At 43.3% G+C, this 22,166-nt stretch overlaps 1 protein-coding gene across 1 annotated transcript in view; it reads right to left on the reverse strand.

Moving 5' to 3' along the window:
• Nucleotides 1–549: 549 nt before the first annotated feature.
• Nucleotides 550–22,166, reverse strand: part of trim39l.1.L (tripartite motif containing 39 like gene 1 L homeolog) — a 101,719-nt gene continuing 80,102 nt past the window's right edge. Inside the window, exon 4 of the mRNA XM_041582872.1 lies at nt 550–3,556. Coding sequence (XP_041438806.1) covers nt 1,919–3,538 — 1,620 coding nt within the window. The 5' untranslated portion in view covers nt 3,539–3,556 and the 3' untranslated portion in view covers nt 550–1,918. The remainder of the gene's footprint in view (nt 3,557–22,166) is intronic.

The raw sequence follows: 22,166 nt of genomic DNA on the forward strand, positions 1-22,166 counted from the left end.
GTTTATTCCTAAATCTTACCCCAAATGTGCTTCATGCTAAGCCCCCCAACCACTGCTCTGGGCTCCCTTAATGTGGCCACTGCCTCAAAGGTTTAGAATGTTGGGGAACCGGTGGTGTAACGACCATGCACACACCCTGAGACTATGGGGGTCCTGGGAAACAAGGGGGGCCCAGATGATTGTGAGGATCAGCTGTTTGGTTCCAACTCCACCACCCCCAGTGCCAAGATATTGAGAAGCCTGGCCCCTTGTTATTGTGTAGCTGAGGGTGAACCACTCCCATCCAGGATCTTTTTCTGGGGGCTTAACCCCCTAACATAACCCCAATGGGGGAGCACTCTACTGGCTAAATAACAAGGTTCAGAATGACTCAGTAAGTCCATCTGATGTAGAATTATCACTACTAGATACTGTACATCATGGCCCAATGAAATGCTCTGAGATCCAGTCATTTAATTTAAAGAGAACTATTGTGGCCCTGGGTAACTGCCCTTCTCCCACCAGTGGCGCCATCATTACTTTCCTGACCAGACAAGAAAATACCACAGCTGCCACAGAAAATATCTTTATTGCAGAGATCATCAAATAATACACTGATATGAAATACCAAGGTTATTGTATAAGAAACCAAGGTTATTGGGTGTGATAATAAGGGTAATAAGGATGTGATACAAGAAGGTTATGATAAGATAATTATATGAGATAACAGGTTATTATATATAATAATAAGGTTATTATATGAGATACCAAGGCTACTGTGTGTAAGACTATTATGTAAGATACCGAGGCTACGTTATTAGATAATAATGTTATTATATGAGACTTATATGTAAGTCAAGAAGACCATTGTTTATGATAATTAGATAATTATATGAGATACCAGGCTATTGTATATAATAATAAGGGTATTATATGAGATACCAAGGCTACTGTGTGTAAGGCTATTATATAAGATACCGAGGCTATGTTATTAGATAATAATGTTATTATATGAGAAAACAAGGCTATTATGTGAGACAAGAAGACTATTGTTTATGATAATAGGATTATTATAAGAGATAACAAGGTTGTTATATCAGAGATTTCTTGGTCCCACAGCCCTAACTGCTCCTTAGTCAGAAATATGGCAGCTCCTACATCCTTTATTACTATATATATATTTTTTTTTTTTGTTTTTTTTTTGTTTTTTCTTGTGGGTATTTGTGCCTCAGATTTATTACATACATAAAGATCCCAGTCTTTACCCTTCCAAAAAGCCAAGTCTTGGCCAGGTTTCAGCTTCCTACAGCTCAAAATAAGCTCAAAACCAGCTCCAGTTCTGCACTGCTGAATGTGCTCCCATGTGCCACCTAGTGACAGATGTGAGAATAGCACCCAGCAGTAATATAGCAAGAAAAACTCAGTGTATGTGACAGAGGGAAAAGGATTAAATAGACAGTAGCTGACAGATAGAAAGTGCTTGGTGCTGGTACTGATTGGTTCTGGGTCATTCTAGAATGAATTATTTGCAAAGCCCACAGTGTGAAATGGTATTGAAAACGACAGCATCTGTATCATGACAGTGACCCCTGAATTTGCTCATTATTCAATATGAAAGTTCTATACGGCAGGGCTATATATAAATACAATCACATGTTGCCATTTCATTTGTCTCCAGGGTCTTCACAAATGACAATTTACACAACACTGTAAGCCTCAGTAGTATCTATTAGTATAGGAACTAATGTCCTTATTTTATCATCATCATCATCACTTCCACCCATTTCATATAATCAGTGACAAGACACAACAGCCCCCTCTCCCCCCACTATACACTGGGGGTCTTACACCCACTAACATATGGGGGGCAGGGTTATAGAAGTTAAGGATCCCATCCAAGGGGTCATGTAGCCTAATTGCAGAGAAGAAGGCTCTTTCTCTATTCAGTAATGGTCACACTGTTCTCCCCTACCCAGAATGCAACATGGAGGGGCTCAGTGAATGTGGCAGTGAAGGTGTGTAAGTGTCTGATTGGCTCACTCAGCTCATAGAAGGACAGACGTCCGGCCTCATAGTCCAGATACATTCGGATTTTATTAATGGGCCCAGATCTGCCTTGCAGGTCACATAAACTTTTTCCATCATGTATCACTGAAATGTTATATAAATATCTTAAATTCATATTGTTAATTCTGTAACCTTCCACCACCACCCAGGACTTGTTATTATTCCCAATCAGTGAATTATTTCCCCCCCCCCTCTCTATACTGTTATAGGCCACCCCTACCCGCCACTGTTTTGATTTGCTACAATCTACATCCCAGTAATGTCGCCCTGTGGGTAAACTCCTGGTGCTTAATACCTGGGTACAAGTCTGAAATGTCATTGATGTCTCATGATTAGCATTATTGAGCTGTGCAGGGCACTGTTCTACTGTTTTACTGTTATTTGAAATCTTTAACAGACGATGAGCCGTGTTACCATCCAGATACAGGAACGGGTTCTCCCGGGAGCAGTAGCTTCTTTTTATCTCACTGACTTTTCCTTCCAAGCCCTGTATCATTATCTCTGAAAGCAGAAACACATCCAGATCCTCTACTGGTGGAACCTTCATATCATCTCTCCCTATGGGCTTATTATCTGCCCCACAGAATTCAGCTCCATGTGATTCCCATTCCTGTAGGACAGTGAGTGGATCTGCCATGTTGCACAGCTCCTCAATGTGACGGATCTTCCTGGACAGCTCGTCCTTCTTTATTTCCAGCTGCTCCATCAGATCAGTGAGTGTGAGTGAGAGCTTCTCTTTCTGGCTGGAGATGTCACTCAGGAGTCGCTTCTCTAGGGCTTCCAGCTGTTCCCTGATGTCTCTAAACAGGGCAGCGACTCTCTCTGTCTCACCGGCTGCTTTTTCTGCCACTTCTCTCCTGCGCTCCTGCAGTCTCTGGGCTCCTCTCTCAGTCTCCTCTCTCTCTGGCCTCAGTTTCTCCACAACTTTCCTCAGTTTCTCTTTCTTCTTCTCAGAGGCCTCACTCAGCAGCTCCACCCTGTGGCCCCTGTGCTCCCCAATCCGACAGCAGGATTCACAGATACAGGCGGAGTCATTGGGGCAGTAATAATTGAGGGGTTCATCATGTTGGGGGCATTTCCTCTCCCCAAAAGAACGTGTGGGGGCAGTTAAGATGTGCTTGTGTGACTGGCTGTGCCCCCTCAGGTGGGTATCACACAGAGAAGCCTCACAGTGCAGACAGGATTTAGCAGCAGGTACAGGAGAGAGGACACAGTAGGTGCAGAAGATCTCAGTACATTCAGGTTCTGGGTGAATAGTCAGGAGTCGCTTTGCTATGTTCCCCAGAGTTCTGTTCCTGTACAGGGCAGGGCGTTCCTGATACTCTGCTCTACATTCAGGGCAGGAATAAGCCCCAGATCCCTCCTGGGTGTCCCATGTTGTCCCAATACAGACCTGGCAGAAGTTGTGCCCACACGGCAGGGATACAGGATCAGTATAAAGGATCAGACAGATGGAGCAGCTCAGCTCGTCTCTCAGATCTGCAGTCGCCATCACTGAAATCAGGAACAGGAATCGAAACTCACGTTTGTGTCTCTAAGAGACTCGCCCCTTGTTCCTCTAACCCCTCCCACTGGGCTTTGTCTCCCTTTTATTAACCCCCATGGCTCCAGTTTACAGGAAACAATTCCTTGTGTATATTGGATCCTCTACTGTTGAATATTTTCTTTATGTTCATATAATGAGGAGCGTATGTGTATGTTGTGCCCTGGTGCTGCTGTAGAATAAATGAAGATTAACATAACTAAGCAGCACTCATGGGACAGACTTCGTTTTATTGGACTGGTTTTTTTTCGGTCCTGCGCAGGGGACATTTTATCAGAACATGGAAACAGATCCCATATCCCCCAACCCTCTATGTACCCCCCAGTGTGGAGTAATGGCACCCACATTCTGAAGTAATAACACACAAAATATTATCTTGCTGTGGGTACAGAGACAGACAGAGGAGTGAATGAGAGGGACGAGAGTGCTTGCTGTGCGCACAGAGACAGACAGTTGCCAGCTTCCAGTTCTACCTCCATTGCAGCCCAGTTACAGGTAGGGAACAATGTGATTGGCTGGGAAGTGGGGGTGCCTATTGCTTGTGGAGAGCCCCAGGATATATCGGGGGAAAAGAGAATCAAGGGAAGGCCTGGGTGTGGGAATTGCTGGTTGTGAGGAGCCCGTGTGCTGTGTAACTGAAAGAAATTAAAGAAAACATCATTCTAAACAACTTTCCAATATACATTTTTCTATGGTTATGTGTCTATGTATTGCTATTGGAAGCAGTGTCTGTCCCTTTCTTTCAAAACTTTTTATTGGATGAAAAAACAGCATACACTTTTCTCATAACAAATTTTTTTATGCATTCGTAGATATAGAAAATGTGTATCCTCCTACGCAGAGGGGATTATAGGCATAACATACAAATGTCCTGAGAGTGAAGGAAGAGCAACGGCTCCGGACACTCCACATAATGACACATCGGGAAACAACATGTAGTATAAGTAAAGAATACATGTTGAAAAAAAAAAGTGTCTGCCCCTTTCTATTCTCTGCACTGCTGGTTCAGACTGTTGATACAACGTAAGACAAAGCGGCTGAATAACAGACCTGTCTTTGCTGCCAAGACTTTTGCAACATTGTTTAAACAGTAACAACCAGGAGTTCAGCAAATGTTGCTTTTCATAGCCATTGGTTTTGCAAATGACTTTATTGTTAATAAATTTATAATTGGAAAGTTGCTTAGAATGATGTTTTCTTTTATTGGCCACATTTTTTATTTTGGGGTTCACTTGCCCAACACAGGAATTATTAACAAATATTGTAAAACACAAATGAGGAACTGGCAGAAAAACAAAGTCCAGGTTCAGAGTCAGAGTCAGGACAGGAGGTATTTGGGCCAAGTAAAAATAGCTGGGGTATAAGAATCATTGGAAAAGGACCTGAACTGTATATTTATTTATTTATTCCATTTATAGTCAAACTGTGGGACTGTGATATTAAAAAGGAGTCTGACCCCATGTGTCCCCAGTGCAGGATCATTTATATCAGTTTAACCGTAATTTGGTTACTGTTTCTTTAAATAGCAATTTACCTTTGGCAATCCAGGGGCCCCGAGTCCCTTTTGCGTATGACCAGGAACTGGGAATTACAGCGCAGTGCCTCCACCTAGTTAACAGTGAGAAGCACACCTCAGGGAATTTCCACTAGGACAAATAAATCACACAGTTTGCAATTGAAACAGATATAAACTTTATATAAACAATAATGAAAGAACTTGGGGACACGTCTGACCTACCTACCCAGGTAGCGCTACCTCTTCCTTTGGAATTTAGCAGCAGCTGCCACATAGCAGGTAAATACACAAAACTTGTCTTCACTTTGGGGCCCCACAATTGTATCCGTGCCAGTATCCTCCCTTGGGTGGCTCACTCACCGGGGTGCTCTCAGAGGAATTCACACTGGAGATTACAGGCAGCTCTGCAGCAGGATCAATCTCACCAGTGGCACCTTTCTCCTTCTGAGTCTCTAGCAGCTTGGCAGGGAACAGCCTGGGCTCAATCTGTACCTCCACAGATTTAACAGCTTGTCTGTACTTGACAGTCTTACAGCCCCGGTGCTAATGTATATATGATTATTCACCAGATATCTCTCATCTGCAAGGAACATTACTTGGATTGTACCAATATACTGAGCAGGACTACAACATGTACATTTGTATCTTTTAATATTTATTATGTTCTAATTAAGTTATAAATAGTCCCTGACAGACCACTGTGAGACAATCATAGCCACACACTGAGTAGAACCTTTGGACTTTCCCTAACTCCCCCCTGTATGTCCTGTCAGTTGGTCTGGTCCCTCAGTGCTCTGGTTCCACAGAAGAGGTGAGATGTCTGTCACTGCTCTAATCACCTCACAACTTTTATACTTCATGTTAGGGCTCATTTCTTTGCTGAAGCGACTTGTTTACCTGCCGCTGTAGCAACTTCATGCTTCTGCCATAAAGCAAGACAGTGCTGCTGTGTTTGTCAGAAAGGAAATACAGACATTTACATGAACATAAGGAAATTCTCTCCCACATTCAGGCACAAAAATAGACTCAGAAGTATAATAAATATTTTTCTCCCCCCAAAATCTCAGCCTGTATTCAGATGCTAGTCATGTTTATTCCGGTTACCAATATATCTATTTATAGAGGTATATATATATATATAAAATAGCAATTCAATAGGGCAGAAGTAGAACAGTAAATATACAGAGGGGCCACAGAAGATCATTTTGGGGGGAGAAGTAGGTGCAGAATGATGTGTGGATCATACCAAAAATTTCTGCCTCCCACTCACCTGCGTGAACATTCAGAACCAGGTGGAAACATTTTGGGCACATACCCCCCCTGCCCCCAGTGAACCACTGGCTATAAATGTGGCTTCATCATATACTAGTACAATGGGCAGTGTAAGTGGCAGCATTCTACCCCTCTGCATCTGCTGCTTTATCACTCATTCCTACCAACACTACGGACTGGGTGTTGTACTCTCACGTATCACATTTGTTGGGCCCAGTTCTAGCCAACAACAGTCACACTGCCCTCCTTTACCCAGAATGCAACATGGAGGGGCTCAGTGAATGTGACAGTGAAGGTGTGTAAGTGTCTGATTGGCTCACTCAGCTCATAGAAGGACAGACGTCCGGCCTCATAGTCCAGATACACTCGGATTTTGTAACCAAATGCAAAGTAATTAGTAGGAGATTGTTGAGCTCTTTCTGTCATGAGTCACTAGAACTGAGTTACTATGTTTCTCCACAGCCCAGAACTTGTTATTATCCCCAATAAGGGAGTCCCCCCCTCTATACTGCAATAGGCCACCCCAACCCACCACTGTTTGTGGAACGACAATCTGCACCCCAGTAATGTCGCCCTGAGGGAAAACTCCTAGTGCTTAATACTTGAGCATAAACCTGAAATTTCTCTGATACATTATAGGACCCTAAGGTCCCCCCAGGATTTAATAATCAACGACTATAACACTGGTGTTCTGACAATTCCCTTAAAAGCCCCCATCGAATGTTCTCTTCCATTGCTGATTTAGCAACAGCCCAGCCACTGACCCGATCCATCTGGGCCTCACTGTCAATGATCAGAACCAAACCTACATCAGAAGGGAACATTTCTATCATGATATCATTTCTATCATCTATCAATGTGGCACTTCACAGACAGAACACAAAGCATAGGCAAACAAATGTTGCGGTTCCCCAACACATCCAACTAGGAAAAAAAAGGGAGGCCAAAGAGTGTCAGGGAGCCGGGAGCTCACTCCAGGGAGGTAGTCAGGATGTAGGAGGAAGCCTTCTTGAGGGAGCAAGGTCGCGGTGTCCAAAGGGTTAAGCAATCGGATGGTCAGAGTCCAGGCAAGAGTTCAATGGCAGGTAGATCAGGATACACAGCCAGGGAGCAGGAATCAAGGCTGGAATCAGGAAACACAACAGGAACCCAGGCTCTATGGCAGCAAATCCTATTCTTGGGCGCCTTTCTGGCATCCTGGGCACCCTTTTATAGTTGAATTTGGCACCATAGTGACGTCATCGCCTGCGTCCTTACGCCGGCATTGCAGCGTCGGCGTCCTAGCACCCACGTGGGCCGCCTGGGCGCGGCCATCTTGGATTCTAAGCCGCCGGGAGCAGACGCGTCTCTTCGCGCTCTTGACAAAGAGGAAGTGACACCCCTTTCCAATAACTAAATAATGTGAGACATAACATAGATATGACACAATATGGACTTAAGATAATGAAATAAGTTAACTTAGATACAGAGACGTCTGCCCAGCAAGTAGGGAAATGAAAGTGTGGGGGATTTAAAGCCATAGAGACTGCTAACCCTATGGGAATTCACAAAAGTGGAGGAAGTATTTTGTTGCAGTAAATGTGATGTTACAACGTGTGTAAACACAATCTTCCCATTCACAAACAGAAATTCACTGACTCAACCGACACTTTCCAGTTTTTGGTCAAAAGAAAGACATTTTACAGATTCTTTTGTGAATGTCGTTAACAACAAAACCAGAGTGTAACTCGTCCTCCTGCTTCCTCCAATCTCCATTCACCCCATTTACAGAGGCAGTTATGGGGGGCTCATTAGCACATTGTTGGGGATCAGCAGCCTATTGGCCTATACAATAGGTGACAAAATATGTTTTATCTCACATTTGAATTATTTTGCTAGTTTTAGCTTATTGAACAAGACAATATTGGCATTTTGAGTATTGTATAAATCTTTATTCACAGTGGCCTGGCCACCCCCAGTCTGCCCCCCCCACTGGAAGATGTGACACTCAATGGCATTTACCTTGAAGCCTCTTTGTACCAACATGGTGACTCTTGGAGGCCCTACTAGTTGGGTTGACCCATGTGCCGTCACACCCACTGCTTCCCCAGTAGTAAATTTAAAGGGAAATAAAAAGTCTCCCTGGTAAATGTTTATCATCTGTAGTAGCAGAACACAACCCCCAGCCCACCCCCAACATGTCTCTGGCACCAACTTACCTGTTCCCCCAATGCAGGACCAGAACTAGAGAACTGCTGAGCAGGGTTAGTTCTACGGTGTCCCTTCTCTTCCCAACATCCATCTTGTTGATCAAGAAGCTGTAACACTCTGGCACCCAAATGGGATCTTGGGCTAGTGCAGCAGTTAGGGCAAAGACACACATGGCTATTGGTCGCACAACTTTTAAAAAACCCACCATTGCAGCAGATCACAGCGTCTCAGTGGCCGTAGGTTAATGCACAAGTCCCTGACTGCCTCCTGGATGAACCGAGGACTTTGTGGTATAGCAATTAGTTGCCATTATTCATTTCAAAAGTCATGGTTATTCTTCGTCCTTTCATGGATGGGGGTGACTGTGCAGGTCTAGATGTGCAATGAGCCACAGTTACATTGGTAGCAAGTGTAAGTGATGTAGTTGAGGAGTTGGAATGGAAGATTTCTGCTCAGGCGCTAAGAGTAGAATTAACTTACCCTTTAACAGGAGATAGCACCTAATGGATATAAGTCATGTGGTACTGCATTCATCAATTAGGATAAGAGAAATGAACTCAAATTATAGGCAATGCAGCATGAGCTCCCCCATAATGACGACGCACTGACAGGATTGGGAAGAGCTAAAGACAAATCCACAAAAAGAAGGTGTTGAAAATGTTGGAAACAAAATCTGGAAACTGTGTGTTTAAAAGACAAATTGACAGAAGTGGAGATAGAGGTTTGTGAATATGGTGAGAAATACGACAAATACGACAAATCTCCACTTTTATTTTGTCTCGATATCAGCACTTCTGTAATTACTATTGTACCACTGTATTATATAAATATACAGCACTAATACATAGACGCTATACAGTCATATGAAAAAGTTTGGGAACCCCTCTTAATTCTTTGGCGTTTTGTTTATCGTTGGCTGAGCTTTCAAAGTAGCAACTTCCTATTAATATATAACTTGCCTTATGGAAACAGTAGTATTTCAGCAGTGACATAACGTTTATTGGATTAACAGAAAATACATAACAAAAAACTAGACAGGTGCATAAATGTGGGCACCCCAACAGAGATATTCCATCAATACTTAGTTACAAATGTAACAGCCTCTAGACACCTCCTATAGCCTTTGATGAGTGTCTGGATTGTGGATGTGGCTATTTCTGACCATTGGTCCATACAAAATCTCTCCAGTTCAGTTAAATTTGATGGCTGCCGAGCATGGACAGTCTGCTTCAACTCATCCCATAGATTTTCCATGATATTCAAGTCGGGGGACTCCAGAATATTGTACTTGTCCCTCTGTATAAATGTCTTTGTAGATTTCCAAGTGAGTTTAGGGTCATTGTCTTGTTGGAATATCCGACCCCTGCAGCGGAACTTCAACTTTGTGACTGATGCTTGAACATTATCCTGAAGAATTTGTTGATATTGGGTTGAATTCATCCGACTCTGGACTTTAGTAGTCCCTGAACTAGCCACACAGCCCCACAGCATGATGGGACCTCCACCCAGGGCCGGACTTGGAGTAAAAAGCAGCCCTGGCAAAAAAATCAAAGCAGCCCACATAGAAATGTACTTACACATGAGTGTATATATATATATATATATAATCTACAGTCTGATAATTTCCCTATGGGACCAGACTGTAAATTATATCCTTATAAACACTGTTTATAACAGGGGCCCCCAGGTCGCCGAATTTGACGCAGCTTCTCGGAATTTGCCGCCGCACATCCAAAACGCCTGAGACCAAAATTTGACTCCGGCGACCGAAATTTTGACGCCGATCCCTCCAACCCCCCCACAAAATGTAGATTATAATGCTCCTAATGTTCCTGTGTGGTACCGAAACGTTGGATAAATAAACCTTTTCTTTTTTTGACACCTTTGTTTACTTTTTGTTGAAAATCCTGTGAGTGCCATCGTTTTGTATCCTACATTTACACTTCAAGCTTGAGCACCCAGGTCTTTTCAATAAAGGCTTAAATAGAAAATACTTCACGTGTGGTGCTACTTGCTGATCGTGTATACAGAACAGGTGGAAGTGGCCACCATAGACCTGCACCTTCTTCTACTGAATTTTGTGGGTGAGTGCGGACTTCTAATTTTTACTGCAATTCAGCATTAGTGAGTAAATCAGCCCCAGTTTATTTATTAAAGGCAAGATGCCAAAGGCAATTCCAATAATAAGTCACAGTATGTCCATAATTTCACAGATCATACAGAATCATTTATTAAAAAAATTAACTGGTCGTCATTCATTATTTGTGGTTTTTCAGCTATCTGGTTGCTAGGGTCTTATTTAGCCTAGAAACCAGGCAGTGGCTTGAATGAGAGACTTGGGGAATATTTAGAGAGTCATATTTTTAAGAGTTTTTTAAGAGTGAAGTTAGAGATCACCGCAGTTCTCTAGAGTGATATTCCTCCACTTTCCATTCGTTTCTATAGGATTTTTAAAGGCATATTTATCAAAGGGTGAACTTTCACCCTTTGATAAATAAGAATCCCATAGAAATTAATGGAGAGTGACGGAATTTCACTCTAGAGAACTGTGGTGATCTCTTAACTTCACTTTTTGATAATTATACCCCTATGAATAGCAATACATGAGTTACTTAATAATAATAATAATAATACATTTGTAGCCTTTCAGAGCAATAGTAAGTGACCATCATTTGAAAGCAGAGATAGGTAGTAAATAATTAATAAAAAGTTAAAATATGAAGACCAATTGCAAAGTTGCTATAAATAGGACATTCTATAAAACACTCCAGTAAAACTGTGCAAGAACATTAGGGCTAATATGTTTGTCACACTTCTGTCTTCCTGATAAAAAAAAACAATGCTCCCTGCCTCCCCTTCTAAATTGCAGTTAAACCATCATTTTACAGAACTCCTTTACATTTTCTTAGATTTGCTTTTTTCCTTTTCTACTGGAACATGAGAATCAAGGGTTCTCTGTATGGGAAAAGTTGTGGCTGAAGCAGACTAAAAATAATTCAAAGTGCCCCACAGCTCACAATGTACAGTAGAAATGCGCCCCCCCCCCACCAACCAAAGAATTTGAAATGCTGCTCACCTGAGAGCTCTGTGCTGTTTCTTCAGACTGCTGACACTACTGCTCCACTCTCAGTGTAATCCTCTCATCCAATTTCAGTATCAGCTCTCCTTTGCCCCAGAAAAAAAATACTTTTCCACAGCTTCCCAGGAAAAATTCTAAGTTTTTCTGCAGTCCCCCCCTCTCCCTCTCTCCCTCCCTCCCTCCCTCCCTCCCTCTCTCCCTCCCTCCTCCTCCTCCCTCCCTCCCTCCCTCCCTCCCTCCCTCCCTCCCTCCCTCCCTCCCTCCCTCCCTCCCTCCTCCTCCCTCCCCTTCCTCCCTCCCTCCCTCCCTCCCTCCCTCCCTCCCCCCCTCCCTCTCTTTCTTCCCTCCCTCCTCCCTCCCTCCCCTCTCTCTCTCTCCCTCCCTCTCCTCTCTCCCTCCCTCCCTCCCTCCCTCCTCCTCTCCCTCCCCCCTCCCTCCCTCCCTCCCTCTCTCCCTCTCTCCCTCTCTCCCTCTCTCTCTCTCCCTCCCTCTCTCTCTCTTCTCCCTCCCTCTCTCTCTCTCTCTCTCTCTCTCTCTCTCCCTCCCTCTCATTACAGGTAGGGATACTGCTGCCTGGCTGTGATTAATAGTAAACAAGTGAAGCTCTGCTCCGCATGTAATCAGACAGCGGGCGGCCCTCTTATACACAAAGCAGAGCGGCCCCTCGGGCATTTGCCCGTGTCCACAGATTATCAGTCCGGGCCTCCACCAAATGTGACAATGGACTTGTGTCTCCAGCAGAAGCTTCCACCATCCTATCATATTTCACAATTAATTTGCTCACATTTCCCTCTGAGCTGTAGGTGCACAAGGTCCTTTATTGGTGCTGCACCTCCACATGGCAGAACTGCATTTGGACTAATCAGGCCACCATACTCCCAACATGTGAGATGTGACCTACAGTAGTGCCTTTTGTTTAGAAAATCCCTAGAAGTTCAGCACACATCAAAGAATCAAAGAGGTTTTGGAATGGCAATGGTTAATACCAATAGCAAAGCTAAAGACCCTGAACAATAGCCCCACATTGGGGCCTGCCTTTTTTGGGACCCAAACCCTTTCCCTGGCCCTTCAAATAGTTTGAAATGGTTTGATATTATTTCTATCTGGACAGCCAATGAGAGAGAGAGAGAGAGAGAGAGAGAGAGAGAGAAGAGAGAGAGAGAGAGAGAGAGAGAGAGAGAGAGAGAGAGAGAGAGAGAGAATAATTGGGGAGGACATCAAAGCTGGAACCAAGAGGACATTGGTTTTATAGGTTTCCAGTTGTTCCTTCTAGAGGAATAAAGTTCACATCACCCTGATTTATCCACCCTCACCCAGTGACCCACAGTAACAGTCCAGTTACCCACAGGCAGTGGCATAAATAGATGTTACTGGGCCCCACAGCAAATTAATTTTAGGGCCCCCAACAAAGGTTGTCCTGTTTTACCAATATATGTTGAAATTGCTCTTTATTTGGGCCTCATAGGGTCTCCTTCCTCTGTAGTTACGCCCCTCTCACTGGCAGTAGTTTGCACCTAAATCTCAACGTATCCCTGTTACTGAAATACACAGACAAGGCAGCCATGTCCTCAGAAGCAGATGATTATGGGCCTGGCTGGGCTGATATAGGACACAGATCTGCTGGGATCCACATTGGTCTCTCTGAAAGTGCAGAGGCTCAGAGTGCAGTGCTGGTGGCTACAAGGTGATCCTGTTATTAACATCAGCTATAGGACAGGTGTTAAATACAGGGCTCCTTTGCACCCCATGCACCCTAACTTAGGGGACAGGCAGGGGGACACCTATGTGCCTCCCCATCATGAATACAATACTGCTAAATACAGAGAGTGCTCCTATGTTCATAGGGAGATGCAGGTCTTTGTGCAGCGCAGGGGTGCAGAGTGCAATAGTGCAAAAGTGCAAGATACATGGCAGTTTGTTGCAGATTTCGACAGTTAGCACCATGCCCTCCCCTTTGTTATTGTGACCTATGAAATCCAGCAAAATAAAGCTACATTTCATCCAATGGCCTCTAGAGGGGGCTAGTAACCTAGTAATTGTACAGAAGGAACATAATAAGTGAATATATAAGTATACTAGTGTTTAATAATAATTCTGCCCATTGCTACAACCATAGGTGCGCAGTATGGATCAGCTTCTGAGGATTGACTCATATGGACGATAATGCAGCGCCGCATTCTGATAAGAAGGAGAAATCTAGTTGAGGCTCTACTATATAGTCATACCTCCCAGCAGTTTGAAAATAGAATGAGGGACAAAAAGTTTTGCAGCATGGTGAATTTTATTGACCATGCCCCTTTTTTTTTTATAGACACACCCTTTAATTTTTGTGTCCATTTTACAAAATATCCCAGGTTATGAAAGTTTGAACACATTTCTGTGGTTTTTATGTTATCACAGTTTTGCTAATGAGGGTGAATTGCCCTTTAAGCTGCAAGTCGCAGTTTCCCCAAGAGACTTACTTATCTTAAATTGTTGCAATTGTTTCTTTGCTTAACTTAAATTGTTACAAATGTATCTAAGTGCACCTGCCACATATTCTGGAAAGCTGAGCTGATGTTTCTGCATGTCTTCGCAGATTTAGTAATAGGAAAAATAATATATATATTTTCTTTATTTACTGAATGAAGGAATCCTTTTTGGTTCCTATGAGTTAATGGACCAGGGCAGAGTACCATATTTTATCAACTAACCACTACAATTTTCCTTTGACTTAATTTTCAGGGCATCATACCAAATGTAGCTACCTGGACAGAGCACCATATGTTATCACCTATCCCCCCCAAAATGCATACTACTAATTGGTTCCTATAAGTTCAAGGACCTGAGCAAAGTATTATATGTTATCACCTAAACTCTATGAGTTAAGGTGGCTATTGGCTATTCACAAGCAGATTAAAGCTGCCGATATCAGTCCTTTAGATCTGCCAGTGTATGGGGGCCTCCGACATGTCTCCCTGATATCTGGCCAAGATATCGATCTGGTAGGTTTGATTTTTCTGGCGATCGAGGACTAGTGGATTGGTCCTAGTCCCGTAATCGACCATTGTCTTCTTTTTAATCTGATCATTCAGCCCTAGCACCTGCCGTTGGTGGGCGTGTCGTGGCCACCTGAAGAATAGCATTGGACTGGGGCACAAGTAGTCTACCAGGGCTATGAATTCAAGGGTCCTCCTAGCAACCTCCTGAGGTCCACAAAGGCCGCCCACCTGCGCAGATGCCAAATCATGTACCTTTATCTTAATTTATTTTTATGGTGCGGCTTGGGCGAGGGAACAGGCCTGGCTCGGTGGGGCACACCAGGTTTTTTCCCCAATATCTTACTGGTCCAGCTCAATCCTGAATTAGAGGAGCAACCCTGAATTAGAGTACATACATTATCATAACCCCCAAAATGCTTGCTCCTGATTGGTTCCAATGAGGCAGTAGACCCAGCCAGAGCACCATATGTTGTCATCTAACATCCAAAATATTCCTATGAGTTAGTGGATCAGAGTACTATATGCAATTATTTAACCCCTAAAATGCTTGCTCCTGAGTGCTTCCTATGAGTTACCAGACCTAGCCAGAGTATCAAAGGTTATTACCTAACCCCTAACCCCCAAAAGTTAGTGGACCAGAGCAGAGTACTACATGTAATTACCTAACCCCCTAAATGCTAACTCCTGATTGGTTCCTATGAGTTAGTAGACCTGGGTAGAGTACCATATGTTATCACATAACCCCCAAAAATATTCTTACAATTAGCAGATCAGGGCAGAGTACTAGATATTATTACATAACCCCCGAAATGCTGACTCCTAAATGGTTCCTTTGAGTTAGAGGACCGGGGCCAATTCTCATCTGTTATTATTTAACCCCTAGTTGCCTAAGGGAGAAGGAGCAAGTCTTCAGTCCTCCAGGACAGGAATCAGCTGCATATTTTGTGTACACTATACAATATATTACTATAAAAGACCTTTGATAAGCATTGATAAGAAGAGACTCTGTGATGAAGAGGTATGGATTCCACTGTTTCCCTGAGGGCTCTTTGCCTTTCCAATGAAAGAGAAATAACCCCCTTCCTGGAGTCCAGAATCTCCCCCAAATATTGAAGGGTCTGTGATGGTGTAAGTTGACTCTTCTGTAGATTCAGAATCCAACCGTGAGATTTCAGGAATTTCATTGATTGGTCTCTGTGGACTCTCTGCTCCTTCGACGAGGCCAGGATTATTAGATCATCAGATAATGAAACAGACGAATGTCTTGCCACCGGAGATAGGCTACTAGTGTTACCAGGACCTACGAGAATACTCTTGGTGGTTTGGATAGACCGAAAGGTAGGCATCGAAACTGGAAATGGTCCTTGTACCACCTTGAAACGCAGGAATTTCTGACCCTGTTTGAAGACTGGGACATGATGATTGACATCTCTGATATGTCTAGAGAACACATACAATCTCCCGTGGCAATGGCCACCTTGACTGATTCTAAAGATTCCATTCTGAAATGATGAACTCTTAATGCCTGATTGACCATGGCTAGGTCCAGGATTGTCCGCCATGTTCCTGATGATCTCTGGATTATGAAGAAGATTGAATAGTTCCCTAGGCCTCTTTCGTTCATCAGGACAGGAATGATTACCTTCTGTGCCAATAAGGTTGAAAGGCACCCAAGGAGAGCAATCTTCTTCCCTGGACAAGCGGGGAGTGACGATGGGCAATAGGTAGGAGACGGAAGATACTTGAACTCTAGTTTGTACCCTTCTTGTATGATGCTTTTGTCTTCTATTGATCTTTCCCAGGCGGTCCAAAACAGCATTAGTCTTGCCCCTACTGTTTGCCCCTGGGAGCACCACCTTCAGAATTGTTTACGAGAATTGTTGGGGAGCCTTCCTCTAGCAAATTGAAAGAATCGCGACTGACCCCCTTTCCAGTTATTTGATCTTTGTGCATCTCCTCTGGAATGAAAGGACCAATGGTCATACGAAAAAGATCTAAAATTGAAGGGGCTTCTTCCCTTAGAAGACTGTTTACTAGGGTATTTGTGCTTTCTTTTTTGAGACAGCAATCGACTTTTGCTTCCCGATGCTTTGTGATCAAATCTTCCAGCTTATTGCCAAACAAGGACTGTCCCTGAAATGGTAAAGAACATAGAGCAACTTTGGATGCCGCATCTGCTTCCCATAATCTAAGCCACAAGGCTCTTCTTGCCGAGACAGATAGAGACAGACATCTAGATGCTAAGCGTATCTGGTCCACTGAGGCATTGAGGAGAAAGGCTGAGCCCAGTTTTAGCTCCTTCAGGCCCTGTATGATTTCAGCTCTATCTCAATCTTCCTTCAATGCTGATTCCACATTGGACAGCCAAACTTCAAGGGCTTTGACCATCGAGAGACTGGCTATTGCAGAATTCAGGGATTCTCCTGCCATTAAAAAAAACCTTCTTTGAATCAGTTTACAGACGCTTATCCATAGAGTCTTTTAAAGTTGCCTGATCTTTGATTGGCAATACTGTCAATTTAGATAGATTGAGAACTGGAGCATCCACCTTTGGTATAGAAGTAAAGTCCTTAATGTCTTCCTCTCCGAAGGGATACAGTTTACTAAATCTCGCAGTGGAACTGCGTTTGTACACGATATCCCATTCGGACTTGACCAAATCCAGTGCTTCCTGATGAAGGGGAAAAGACTGTGTTTTCCCCTTGGATTTAGTCAAAAATACAGATGAAGTTGCCTGTTCCTCCTGCTGAAGAGCCAAAGAAGCTCTCACTGCTTTGATTAAGGGCTGATCCAGGGCAAAGTCAAAAGAAGAATGTTGAACCTCATCTTCTTCTTCAGAATCCGATGTTAGCATAATTGAACCTGCCCTTGAATCTCTATCATCTTCTGGGGTGATGGTCGCCACCGTCGGGTACCATTTATCTCCTGTTGCTGAATGAACTTCCTTGGCTACTGCCTGCTTTATCCATGATAGGATGTCAGCACTGGGGCTAGCGGATTGTCCCTCAGCAGCATTGAAACAAGCCTGGCAAGCTTCTTCTCAAGTGGGGCCTCCGAGCAACCCAAGCAGTGACATAGTCCACCAATACTGTCTCTTGGTGCAGAATGTTCCTTAGATCTTTCTCTTAATCTGGACAGCCTTATAGCACTGTCGGAACAAAGAGACATTATTAAAAGAGTCATGGGATTTTTTTTAATCTCAACTCAGGGTTGTAGACTTCTTGGGGATGGCAGCTGGGACAGAAACAGGAACTGGACAATCTACCAGAAAATATATATATATAAGGAGACTACCTAAACTCCAGTCCTAGTCCTTTAAATCCCACTACTTACCAAGGGGAAAAAGGACCCGAGGTTAAGGGCAACGTGTGGATAGAAGAATGGCAAGCAAACTGAGCCATGCTTCCTCTCTTCCTCTTCCTCTATTTAACCAGGGAGACTCCACCCACTGCAGGAGCCACCAATCCCTGCTGGCAAACTGCCACTCACTACTCCTAGAGGGGAACCGATGTGGACGTGACATCACTGCACATCGGCGTCGTAGACCTGTCTTGCCAATCGCAAGATGGCGTCTGAAGTCCGCACAGGAAGCAAAAAGTCTGAGGAGTCCGTCCGGCTCCCCCCTCCTGGGAACAACATCAAGGTACCGAAGTACCGCCTACCTTCCATCATCCCCTCCTGTTCTTAAAAATATGTGTGGGAGAAGGATACCAAGTCGCCGCCCAAGGCTTGAAGAGCAGGGAGACACAACAATCACAGTACCTGGAGGTCCCGGCTGAATACAGACATGCTGCTGGAGAAAAGGGTCGTCCCCAAAAAACTCTGTCTCCAGGACGCTGAAAGCAGCCCTAGCTACACCCCGAGAAGCGACCTGCTCCTGCAAGTAGCTAGGAAAGAAAAGAACCCAAAAAAAGACGTGGTGGGAGGTGCTCAGTGAGAATTTATTGGTTAAGCACGGGTTCTATAATTGGGAGAGGGAGGAGCTATCCCATAATGTATTGACATGGAGAGGAGTAGGGAAATTTATCGTTGCACACAGGTTGCACACAGGTTGCACACAGGTTGCACACAGGTTGCACACAGGTTGCACACATACTTGAGACCAGCAAGGTACAGGTATGGGACCTGTTATTCAGAATGCTCAGGACCTCAGGTTTGTCTGGATAATGGATCATTCCATAATTTGGATCTTTATACTTTTTCATGTAAACATTAAATAAACCCAATAGGTTGGTTCTGCTTCCAATAAGGATTAATTCCGGTATATCTTAGTTTGGATCAAGTACAAGCTACTGTTTTATTATTACACAGAAAAAGGAAATCTATTTTAAAAATCTGGATTATTTCATTATAATTGAGTGTATGGGAAATAGCCTTTCCATAATTCGGAACTTTCTGGATATCAGGTTTCCAGATAACGGATCCCATACCTGTACTAACAAGCTGACAACTAATAACACTGCATACACTGTGTAATACACTGAATAATACATACAGACCCCAACATTCTGGAATATCATTTAGTTGTTATTTTTATCTGCAGTATCAGTTCTCACTGGGAATTCTAGTTTTAACTGCCCTTGTCTGCTGTTTAAGAATGTCATATGTTGAATTAAGTGAAGTATATACTTATGTTATAAGGGACGCCTATTGCTTTTATCTTTTCATTTATGTGGATGTGCAAAATCATTTGTTTTAATGCAAATAAAGTTTTAAGTAAATAAATACCCTTTGCTATCTATGGTGTATGCTCAAATACCCATAAATACTCTGGTTCAGTAATGCTGTATATCTATATTTGCTGCATTCAGTAACAATTTAGTAACATAGTAATTTAGTTTGAACAAATGGCACATCAATCAAGCTAAACTTTTTATAATTAAATTCAAACCTGCCAGTTAGTTGATAAAGAGTAAGAAAAAAAACCCTCTGAAGCCTCTCAAATTCCCTCAGAGGGAAAATTCATCCCTTACTGTATTTCCTCACTTTCTGAAGAACCATCCGACCCTTCCTTGTACCTATCTAATGTATCAGCCTGTACCCCTGATTCACTTCCCAGCTCTCCCTGTAACACCCCTTTCCCTCCTCTAATCTCATTGGCTCCCTCCTGTCTGCTGGGAGGAGCTACTGGTGAATAAAGCATCCGACCCTTCCTTGTACCTATCTAATGTATCAGCCTGTACCACTGATTCACTTCCCAGCTCTCCCTGTAACACCCCTTTCCCTCCTCTAATCTCATTGGCTCCCTCCTGTCTGCTGGGAGGAGCTACTGGTGAATAAAGCATCCGACCCTTCCTTGTACCTATCTAATGTATCAGCCTGTACCCCTGATTCACTTCCCAGCTCTCCCTGTAACACCCCTTTCCCTCCTCTAATCTCATTGGCTCCCTCCTGTCTGCTGGAGGAGCTACTGGTGAATAAAGCATCCGACCCTTCCTTGTACCTATCTAATGTATCAGCCTGTACCCCTGATTCACTTCCCAGCTCTCCCTGTAACACCCCTTTCCCTCCTCTAATCTCATTGGCTCCCTCCTGTCTGCTGGGAGGAGCTACTGGTGAATAAAGCATCCGACCCTTCCTTGTACCTATCTAATGTATCAGCCTGTACCCCTGATTCACTTCCCAGCTCTCCCTGTAACACCCCTTTCCCTCCTTATCATGGAACTTCCTTTTGTCTAATCTCAGTGCATGTCCTCATGTCTACAGGAAGGAGTTACTGGTAAATAAAGCATTAGATATATTATTCTTGTTCCCTTATATATTTATACATAGACCTTCCATACCCTTTACCAGCTTAGTTGCCCTTCTCTGTCCCCTCTCTAATACAATAATGTCCTGTTTGAGTGATGGAGACAAAACTGTAGGGTATATTCTAGATGGGGCCTTACCAGTGCTCTATACAGTGGGACCCCCTCCTCCCGTGACTCTCTGCCCCATTTAATACAAGTCAAGATCTTATTTGCCCTTGATGCTGCTGACTGGCATTACTTGCTACAGACAAGTTTATTATCTACAAGGACTCCAAGCTCCGTCTCCATTATGGATTTGCCTAGTGCAGTCCCATTAAGGGTATAAGTGGATATTGTTACATCCCAGGTGCAGGACTTTACATTTATCAACATTGAATCTCATTTGCCACTTAGCTGCCCAGATTGCCAGTTTGATCCCACTAAGAACCTTAATTGCAATTGGTCACATTTATCTTGCCAAATTTCTTACATACATGGGTTTTTCCGGTATCATACTGCAAATAGGTTACACAAATGGTTCCCCAATGTCTCACAACACTGTGGGATGATTGGGACGCTCCTGCGTATAATGTGGCATTGCCCCATGTTAACCCCATTTTTGGAAATCGATGGAAACCCTCATAGGCAAAATATTTTGTACTGACATCACATTAAATCCCCTTATAACTAGGGATGTAGCGAACTGTTCTGCTGCAAACTAGTTCGCGCGAACTTCGACCGTTCGCGTCCGCCAAATGTTCGCGAACGTTTGGGAACGTTCGCATTTTGAGTTCGGGTTCGATTCAAATACAAGTCGTTCGACCATTCGACCATTTGAATTCCTTCGACCGCTAAAAATCGAACGATTTCCATTCATTCGAACGAAATGAAAATCCTTCGATCGAATGATTAAAATCCTTCGATCGTTCGAATCGAACGATTTTAGCGGGTGTTCGAAGTTCGCGAACGTTCGCATTTTTTGCCGGTGTTCGCGAACGGCGTTCGCGAACACCAAATCGGCAGTTCGCTACATCCCTACTTATAACGCTAACTAAGTATGACAGCTAGAATTAGAGATACACTCCACCGATTCAATAAGGTTTGGGCCCGGTGGGATATTACCACAACTGATATGTACAAAGAATTGTCTTCGTAAGACCCAGGCTATTTCAAGGTAGGACTTTCCAAATCTACAAATAAACATATGAAATGGTGTATATGACACATATTACCCAGGAAACATATTTTCTCCCCAAGTTCCCAAGTGACTTTATTGTTTAGCTTGTATATTTGGAAGACATGATGAATAAGGCAAATGTGGTTTGACTTCTACAGGTGGAATTGTTCTGTAGATTTGATATCGCCTACCGATGCCGGCCAGGACATGAATCTATGCTTTATTTTATTTTGGTTTTTTTTATGCTGTAAAATTGACAAAACTTTAATAAAAATTTAAGTTACAAAAAAAAATATTGATGCCAAGTTTGATGGCCAATATGTAAAGCTAAACCAAAGCAACTGTCACATACAGACCCCAATCAGAAATATTGCATAAGAATTTTCTTGGCTGTCAATTCTGTGAACAAAGCCCCCTGACTGCGTATTACAGTTGTGTCCATAAATCCTTGGACAACTTTTTTTTCTAATTTTGGTTCTGTACATGACCACAATGAATTTTAAATGAAACAACTCAGATGTAGTTGAACTGCAGACTTTCAGCTTTAATTCGGTGGGTTGAACAAAAAGTAGGGATGTACCGAATCCAGGATTCGGTTCGGGATTCGGACAGGATTCTGCCTTTTTCAGCAGG

The sequence above is a fragment of the Xenopus laevis genome, chromosome 2L (assembly GCF_017654675.1).
Source record: "Xenopus laevis strain J_2021 chromosome 2L, Xenopus_laevis_v10.1, whole genome shotgun sequence".
Lineage (NCBI taxonomy): Eukaryota > Metazoa > Chordata > Amphibia > Anura > Pipidae > Xenopus > Xenopus laevis.